General features: G+C 53.4%; 1 protein-coding gene across 1 annotated transcript; it reads left to right on the forward strand.

Annotated features, from left to right (window-relative positions):
* Nucleotides 1–18: 18 nt before the first annotated feature.
* On the forward strand, nucleotides 19–5,442 carry itih5 (inter-alpha-trypsin inhibitor heavy chain 5). The gene is made up of 14 exons (XM_068755533.1): nucleotides 19–135; nucleotides 231–275; nucleotides 641–804; nucleotides 956–1,057; nucleotides 1,156–1,433; nucleotides 1,563–1,732; nucleotides 1,807–1,923; nucleotides 2,410–2,581; nucleotides 2,672–2,981; nucleotides 3,086–3,732; nucleotides 3,836–3,889; nucleotides 4,417–4,533; nucleotides 4,607–4,984; nucleotides 5,171–5,442. Exons 1-14 carry the CDS (start codon nucleotides 19–21, stop codon nucleotides 5,440–5,442), a joined length of 2,943 nt encoding a protein of 980 aa, XP_068611634.1.
* Nucleotides 5,443–9,781: the final 4,339 nt, after the last annotated feature.

The raw sequence follows: 9,781 nt of genomic DNA on the forward strand, positions 1-9,781 counted from the left end.
TTCCTGCAGAATTCCAAGATGCTGCTGCTCCCGGCTCTGCTGGCGACTTTCAGCCTCGCCGCACCGGGACAGCTGGAGCGATCCCAGTTCGGAGAGGACATCGATTCAGATTTGGCAGACTTTGATTTCGGCATTGTAAGAGAAAAGACGGTGGATGTGAGATTCTGGCGGTTCTGGGCGGTTCTGGGCTTCCTGATTGGCCCGTCTGACTCGTGTTTTTGTCCACGCAGGCGCCACGGAGGGTCCCACGGCAGGTGAAGAGGATTCTCGCCACGGTAAAGTTAAATTCTTTATGTAGGGAGATTCATCGTGTAAAGGAAAGACAGAAAAAATAATTCAGAGTTGATCAAATGTGACTTTTTTTTTTTGGATAATTTGATCAAATATTCTCTAATCCGCCGGATTGAATGAATGAATGAATAATGACGTCACCTGCCTGGCGTGAAGTAAACGCCCGCTCTCGTGAACCACTTCAAGTTATTTACAACTCTATTCCGTTGCCTTGAACTTGGCGTGACGCGTTCGAGGATCCGCAGATGCGTGGAGAATCTGAAATGCGCCGGCTCGTGGGAATCTGCTCGTGCACGGTCCCGCCGTGTTGCCCCGGGCGCTAATGATGCGTTTACGGGGCCCCCTGCAGGAGACGAAGCCTCACATCCAGGAGCTGTCCATCACGACCACCGTCATCTCCCGCTACGCCTTCACGGCGGTCTACTGCGCCATGCTCAACCGGCGGTCCGCCGCCGCCGACGGCGTCTTCCAGTTCCAGATCCCCGTTGACGCCTACGTCTCCAACTTCACCATGTAAGGGCGGGGCCAGTCGCGTGACGACGGAGCCGAAGCACACCTGTCCACGTGACGGTTGACTTTCGTCCACGTTCGTGAGCCGCAGGGTTCCCCCGGTGAATTTGGTTTAATAATCCTCGACCTTTGAACCCCCCCCCCCGTCAACCAGGATCATTGGTGGGCGTGTCTACCAGAGCGAGGTCAGGCCCAAGGAAAAGAGGGTGAAGCAGGAGAACAACAAACCCAAGAACAAAGAGTCAGGTGAAGAGAGGTAAGGTGTGTGTGTGTGTGTGTGTGCACGTGTGTGCGTGTGTGACCTCATGGCGCCGGTGTTTCGGTGACCTTCCTTCACCTCTCCCCTCCCTTCAGTCTTCGGCCCGAGCTGGTGTTCAGGATGGTCGCCAAAATCCCGGGTCGGAACCGGGCCTACTTCCTGCTCACCTACGAGCAGCTCCTGCAGCGGCGGCTGGGACGCTACGAGCACGTGACCAGCCTGCGCCCGCTGCAGCTGGTCAGCCGCCTGAGCCTGGACGTCACCATCATCGACCACTCGGCCATCACGGACCTGCAGGTGCTGCCGCTCCGAAGCGGCGGGAGCGCCAGCGGGCCCAACACGGCAAACGGGCCCAACGCACCGAAGACAGCAGGTTCACGGAGTCGCCATTTCAGATCAAACCAAATAAACTCGCTCTCTGTTTTGGTCCCGGTCACTTTTTATGTCGGAGTTTTTAACTCTTCGTCCAAATCAAACACGCTTCCCGTTTTTGCGTCCCCAGCCAAGCCGCCGCGTCCCGCCAACGCCGTGATCAAGAACGAAAAGGGCGTCTGGAAAATCACCTTCAGCCCGAACATCGTCCAGCAGGCCAAGATGTCCACCAGCGGCCTGCTGGGGGACTTTGTGATCCGCTACGACGTGGAGAGAGAGATGGGGGTCGGAGACATCCAGGTAAAACGGGGCGGGGAGACGGCTCCGTTCCCGCCGCTCCGCAGCCAACCGCTTCTTCTCTTTTCTTTTTGGAGGTCTTAAATGGACATTTCGTCCACCACTTTGCCCCCAAAGATCTTCCCGTCGTCCCCAAGAATGTGGTGTTTGTTATCGACACCAGCGCCTCCATGCTGGGGACCAAGATCCGACAGGTAAGGCGGCGCAATCTGCCGGCGTCCCCGGTGGAAGGAAGCGTTCCATTCACTTTAAATCCGTCGGCGGGATGCGGCAAAAATGTGCCGAACAGATCTCCGTGGCACTCGGTGAAGGAGGCGGGGGCGCCGTCGAGCCAGGCGAGACACCCCCCCCCCCCCCCCTCGTTACATTTTGGTGTGGATCCAGATTGAATTCTGCAGCTGCCATGTGTGAAAAGCCCAAAACCAGCAGACAGAAAGCAAAAAAAACAGCCGTTCAGTGAGAAAGAGAAGTAGAAACATGAAGGAAGGTCAGTGCCAATGAGGTAATGGAACAGCCCCCCCCCGACCCCCTGATCCGCCCCCCAGCGGCGCCGAACAAGCGCGCTTTGCTGTGGCTCCACAATAGGGGGCTTCAGCGTGGCCCCGCTGCAAACGGTCACCGAGCACATTACGCACGTCTGACCTCAGCCCGCTGTAAGAAATGCCGCCTTCCTCCCCCAGACCAAAGACGCGCTGTTCACCATCCTGAGGGACCTGCGAGCCGCCGATCGCTTCAACTTCGTCAGCTTCTCCAACAGGATCAAAGTCTGGCAGCCGGACCGTCTGGTGCCGGTGACGCCTCTGAGCGTCCGGGACGCCAAGAAGTTCATTTACATGCTGCCGACGAGCGGCGGTGAGGCGGGCGATAGAATCAGAACTTAGCTTCTGCCCCTTGGATTAGCGTTAGCAGCAGGAATACTTGAGCTTTTTCGTTTCGCTGCAGGGACAAATATCGACGACGCCATCCAGGCCGGCTCCTCGCTGCTTCGGGGTTACCTCTCGGGCCCTGACGCCGGCCCAAACAGCGTCTCCCTCATTATTTTCCTGACCGACGGTCGTCCCACGGTCGGAGAGATCCGGTCCACTTCCATCCTGGGAAACGCCCGTTCGGCCGTGCGGGAAAAGTTCTGCATCTTCACCATCGGGATCGGAAATGACGTCGATTACCGGCTGCTGGAACGCATGGCTCTGGAAAACTGTGGGATGATGAGGCGGATCGACGAGGAGGCGGACGCCGGCGCCATGCTCAAAGGGTGAGGGCGTTGAGCCTCCGTCCATCCTCAGAAGGATTGTCGTCATATTTCAGCCCTAAAATCCAGATTAAACGATTCCCTGACGTGTCCCCGTTCCGCTCCAGGTTCTACGACGAGATCGGGACCCCTCTTCTGTCTGACGTCAGGATCAACTACACGGCCGACTCGGTCGAGTACGTCACGCGGCGTCTGTTCGCCAACTACTTCAACGGCTCCGAGATCGTCGTCGCCGGGAAGCTAACCAACGAGAGCGCCGAATCGCTGCACGTCCGCGTCGCCGCCAGCAACAACGACAAGACCATCGTCCTGGAGACCGACGTTCCGCTGCGGCACCGGCAGACGGAGACGGAGAAGCGCGTGAAAGCGGCCGTCGCCGCCATCGCGGCCGGAACCAAGGCGCTGGAGTCGGGAGCCGCTCGGGGATTGGGTTCTGTGTTGGGTTCAATAGCCGAAGACTTTGTGGAACGCGTCTGGGGGTTTCTGAGCATCAAGGAGGGGCTACGGTCCCGGCTGCGCAGTCGGACCAGCAAGGAAAGGGAAGACCACACGGAGCGGGCCACCAATCTGTCTCTGACTTACCGGTTCTTCACTCCCCTGACCGGCCTGGTGGTGGAGAAACCCCGAGTCCTGGACGACGGCAGCGTGGCCCCGGCAACCGCCCATGAGGCAGTCTCAACAGCCAATGAGCTTCCAGCTGACGCAGAGGACGGACAGGGACAGGGACAGACTGGGTCTCTGAGCAACATGATGGGCGAGTCCCCGTCTTAGAACTCCAGCGGCTTTCATTTTCACATCAAACACTCGTAGTACAGAAAAGTCATTGAAACACAGAATAAATATTCTTTCCATTGTAGGTAAAGTTGAGAAGAGACCGGCCAAGAAATCCATCACCATCTCCAAAACATCAGGTGACCCCCCCCCCCCCCCCCCCCCAATGGGCCGACGATGAGGCGACGGGAAGATTCTCTCTCCTGTAATTTGGGCGTTCGTCAGACAGGGCGAGTTCGGCGGGCGGGACGACAAGAGGGAAGAGCGACCAGCGTCTAGCTGAAATACCCCCACCAGTGCTACGTGGCAATTTAAACATGCTTGTGCGTGTTTGGGGGGGGGGGGGGCGTTAGCAGATGAAGAGTGGATGCTTGTGTTCCAGTACAGAGGAGAGCCCATCAGAGGCAGTTAGCGGGGGCTAATGGCCCCGTCATTACCGTTTGCCCTGTGATCTCGCCTCTCCATCGTAGCTGGTTCTCACAAGAGCTGAAGACGTGAGCCAGCCGTTGACTTTCTCTCACGCCGGGCAGGGGCTTTGGGGGGGGGGGGTTCCTGTGAGACGACCGGATAGGACGTTGCTCTGAAATACGACTCGATGGCCTCGGTAATCCGGTAACTCCTTCCCGTTTCTTTTCCCATTTCTGGCTCGCCCGTTCGCCCACCCCAGCGGACGGCGACCCCCACTTTGTGGTGGACTTCCCGCTCAGCAAACTGACCGCGTGCTTCAACATCAACGGGGAAGCCGGACACGTCCTGCGTCTGGTCTCTGACCGCGGACACTCCGGTAAGACTCCGCCCGAGCTCGCTGCCTCCCGTTTCACGTGGAGCTCCACCGTCCTGCGTTGTTGTGTCTCCAGGCGTGACGGTGAACGGTAAGCTAATCGGCGCCCCGGCTCCACCGGGCAGCCGCAAGCAGCAGCGCACCTATTTCAGCGCCATCGCCGTCGTGGTGGAGCGGCCCAAACGCGCCTACATTGAGGTGACGCCTAAGAAGGTCATCCTGGACGGGAGGGACCGGCTGGTGCTGCCCTGCCACGCCACGGCGGCGGTGGACAGCGGCGCTCTGGCGGTGTCCATCGTGGCGGAGGCCAATGTGACGGTGACGGTGGGGGGGAACATCAGCTTTGTGATTCTGCTGCATCGGTACAAGAACCCGGCCCCCTACCAGAGAGACCACCTGGGGTTCTACATCGGCCACAGCGAGGGGCTGTCACCAAACTGCCACGGCCTGCTGGGTAGGTGCAAGTCGGCTCCGAGGAGCTCGCCGTTTACCCGGCGCCCAACAACAACAGAGAAAGAGCGCCATGCTACCCACGAGCTAACGCTTTAGCTTACCGGCTAGAATGAGGCTTTGGCTTTTGGCCCGTTTGTAAAAACGTGACGTTACCGTCTAAAATAACTCCGGAATGATTCTCCTTCAGGTCAGTTCCTGTATGAGGAAGTGGGCGTGGCACAGCTTCCCGCCGCAGGCGACGGGAAGCCGTCGCCCTTCGTCCTGAAGGTGAAGGAGCGGACGGTGCCGGTGGTTCAGAAGAGCAGGCGGATCTACGGCGGCGCCCAGAGCGTGGACTGCTGGTTCGCCCGCAACAACGCAGCCGAGCTGATCGACGGCCGGTACCGGGACTATTTGATGACGCACATGTTCGACACCGGGAGCTGGCCGCGCGGGACGAACGAACGGCGTCTGAATTAGCTTCAGATTTCATCTCGAGCCGTATTAAATCCCAACAGGCCCCGCCCACCTGCTCGCTCTGCCCAGTATATTTTTGTACCATTTCCAGTGAGAATTAAATATTCTTTATGACGTTGAATTGTGATTTTAGAATATAAATAAAACACTTAAACCCATGATTTGAGCTCATTTCTTGAGACGTGAATTTCGTACACGTCGCGGTTTCCTCGGCAGTTGTGCGTTAAAAGCTGCAGGTCACACCTGGATAGCACAGAGACAGGTAACCGACGCCTTGACTGGAAGCAGCGCAGGACGCACACACACGAAAGCTCATAGCCCTCCCTGTTATCACCTGGAGGGCAAAGGGCGTCTAGCCCCGCCCACACAGGTGTGCTCCGGGCCAGGTTCCACTCGGATCGTCCGTTGATCACAAAGCGACGCTATAGCTTGCAGGTTGCTTCAAATCGCTTGAAACATTCACGTCAGAAAATGTGCATCTTTGTCCCGAGAAGGTTTTTGTATCCATATCTAAAAACAATCTTACCCAACGGCTGCTTTTAAATGTGATCTGTCGGCCGTAAACGCCATCGAAGGCGTGGTTTTAAAAGACGACGCCACAAAGCGCGTTTCAAGCTGAAATAAGACGCTCCAGGGAAGCACTATCAAAGCTGGATTTCAAGGGATCTTTGGAATACGATCCGTGATAAATGACTTCCCTTTAGAGCAACGGCATTCCCAAAAGTCTCCCAACGCGGAGAGCGGCGCCTTCTGCCCCGTGGGCGTGGCGCGGCGCTCCTCTGATGTTCCCTTGCTGCAAACAGAGCATTTAGCGCTTCCACAACGCTAAATGCTCTTTGATTTGCGAGCACGCCCGGAGTGGCGGTCCGGTTGGAGCCATGGACTCCAACCGTTAGCTCAAAGGCTAAAGAAACGGGCCGGCATCGTCTGCAGAGCGCTGGAAAACACCCGAGTCCTGCATTCCTGACCTAAAGTGGGAAATATTCCAGTTTATTCCCATCTTGGAAAACTCTTTCCTGCAGTAGCCTGGAATCAAAAAGCCCAACGGAGCAGAAGTCTCCGAACTATCCAAAGCTGTCCAAATGTTGGTTCAAGCTAGGGCTGGGCTCCACAGATACCGCTAACATACAGAGCTAACAGGTTAGCGTTCAGTAAAGCCATGGCTTGTCATTCTTGTGGCGGGCCTACATCTGACCCACTCCTCCGAACGCCGATGTCACAACAACACCATTGTGACTCGACCCCCCCCCGGCCCCCAACCTCATGCAAGTCAATGCCTCCGTCTGTGGGCCCGCGCCGCTTTCCATAACATCACCGCCTGGAAAAGACTCCCAAATGTCACTTTTATTCCTGGGATGAAAGCTCGACTTATTGCTGCCCCGCCGAGGACCGCTGAACGGGAGACCCCCCCCACCCCCCCTTACAGCCGGAGCAGATGTGGCTGTCCACCCAGCCAGGACATGATGGACAAAAGAGTTTTACTGAAGGTCATTTCAGAAACGTGAAACCAGCCTCGGACCAATCACGTCACGCCGTCACTCCTGCCTTATCACAATCACGTCACGCTGTCACTCCTGCCTTATCATTAAATCCTCTCCTGCCCAATCAACTCATCCCTTCACCTGTCGGCTCCGCCCTCCTCCTCACCTCATCACGAGCCTCTCACTGTTTATCATCCGACTCTTTGTTCATGATCTCCTACTAAAAAGTGGGAAAATCTAAAAATCATGAAATCAAACCGTCATCAATGCCAAATAGGATATTTGAATATTTTGCCCAACGCTTTCCAGGTGGTTAAACAGACGCGTCAGCCTGGCAGACACAAAGGAAGAGAAGCCTGTCGCCCTCTGGTGGCGACAGACGGAACTGCGGCGTCGGTTATTTTCCTACAACTTAAAATATGGAGGCATAAGAAAATTTCCACTCACCTTACCGGCGTCCAGTGCTTCTACTCCACCATTCTGGACACCAGCATCCCCAGCGTGGCTATTATTCCGATGTTTCGGTAGTAGCCGTCCTCACGGCGCATGTCTGTGACGTCATCTTTACGCGCTTCTGTTATTCCCGGAAGCTGTGTGAAGCACAGTGAGCGAAAGACGGAACCGGTCAATATCTGAGACAAACATGTTGCCGGAGACATTAAAGGAGGAAACTAACATCGCAAACGGGGGAAACGCGTGAAATAACGCCGACGTTTCAAGCAGAAAAGGGCGGAGACATGTTTGTTTACAACGGAAGTCGCTACAGCGTCTTCTTCTACTATTTCCAGTATATTTGGTATAAATAGCGCATGTCAAAAATATTTTTTCCGATCGAAAGTGTGATGCATGAACACGCAATGTTGGAATTGTTCACGGTTTTTGTAAGTTTTCTTTATTGACAATGTATTTATTTTGAAGTTCCACCGATATGACATCCGGTCCCGGCTCGTCTACCTTGACTCTCCCGCATTCCCTCAAAGTGCGGGACTCGGTCTCAGTCTGAGGTCATTATTAATTAATCCACAAAATATTCGGGTCCCGACTTTATAAAATTCAAATAATTTAATTACCTATACAATTTGCTTAAATTAAGAGATTTTAAATGATAAATAACCTTATTTTTTTTCCAGTTGAGATCTCAGCGGGTGATTTACCTGCATGGAGCCATTTCCAGTGGTGCAGAGCCAATAATCGCGTCGTTTCACAAATGAGCTGTCCGGTAATTGTTTCAGGTTGTTTCATGGAATCATTTAGATTGTTGCAAATTTAAATAAAAGACAAACACAAACATCAAAGGGCCCCATGTATTTCCATAATGTGGCTATTACCTCCTCCTTTGCATGCCTCCTCTCTCCTCCTCTTCCTCCCAACCAACAAGCAGAGGACCCGGGTCTGTTCGGAGGTAAAATTTTAATAATAATATACATAAAACGTGTCATTAGATAACCTTTCACTTCAATGTATTACAAACATTTTTGTCTTTATTTAATTGGAGCCTGAGATCACGTGGTTTCCGACACCTGTCTCCAAAACGTGAAAACTTTATTGCCAAAGCAGAAAACGGTCGTTACCGAGGACGTGTTTGTGTGTGCGTGTGCCTGTGCGGTATATAATCCTTCCTCCCGCGCGCTCTGAAAAGCCTCTTCGCTGTCAGATTAGCGCGCGCACCGACCATCTGTTCCCGTAGCGGCATCACGTCGGCGCGAGCCCCCCGGTGTCTGACCCGAAACACGAGCACCGGGTTTACATGGATCCCGCACGGGAATTCTCTTCAAGGCGTGCCTTAAAACCAAAGTAAAGATAATAATATTAACGAAATAAAATAGGGGGGGGGGGGGGGTAAGTGTTAATTTAAAATCCCATATCCCAGTGTTTGGACTGTCAGCCCCCCCCCCCCCCCCCCCTTGACTGATGGTGAACGCAGTTAAATCAGGAATACCTGAGAATCAATGAAATCGATTTATTTAAACGCGCCTTTTATTGTCTCTTCACGCGTAAACCACGTCACGTGAGCCCAATAAACACACATGTGACATGCATGATATATGACACATGCTATAAAGTCGGGACACTCCAGCGTTCTCAAATGTCACCCAGGCAGATCCCCGTCCACGCGGGCAGCCGTGCGTGGGGGGGCGTTTGGAACGTCTTGATTTCTGTTTCTGTTTTTTTGGGGGGTTTTTTACTCGCCTATCATAAGTGGGAAACTTCCCTCCAGCCACTAGAGGATACTGTTGACTTCGATAAGAGATGTCGGTTCTTTATTAAAACAACAAGAGCTCCATTACTCACAGGAATGGTCCCCCCCCCCCACAAAGAAGAAGGGCCAAGCGTTCCAGAGGAGAGATAATGCTGCTGATGACGTCGACATCAGAGTAAGTGTGACGTATTTGACCGTTCGCTCGCTGATCAGTCAAACTGGATGGAAGTCTGGTCACATCTATTTCAGAGAATATCGATTGTTGTTCTTTTTTCACTTTGGAAAAATGTATGGGTGTCAAAAAAACAAACCCAATTTGGATTAATGTTGAACAAAGTTCCCATTACAGGAATTCATCCCAGTTTTATTGTATTATTTAACACTCTTTTTTAAAGCTTTTATGTGACAGGAATATATTTCGTTTTGGGTCAATAACTGCCCCGAAACTCTATCAAGATATGTTTGATCACATTTAATTTACAACAACTAGTAAACACATATGTTTATAACGTCCTTGTGTGTTTATTACACCAGAATAAGCTCTTATATTTACATAAAATAAAAAACAAAACAAAAACACGTTTCTATTGCGTAAAACAGTCTCCGGCGGTGGTGCGTTTAAAGTTATAGGAATTTCTATTGATCAGACCAGGGAGACGTA

The sequence above is a fragment of the Brachionichthys hirsutus genome, chromosome 22 (assembly GCF_040956055.1).
Source record: "Brachionichthys hirsutus isolate HB-005 chromosome 22, CSIRO-AGI_Bhir_v1, whole genome shotgun sequence".
Taxonomy (NCBI): Eukaryota; Metazoa; Chordata; class Actinopteri; order Lophiiformes; family Brachionichthyidae; genus Brachionichthys; species Brachionichthys hirsutus.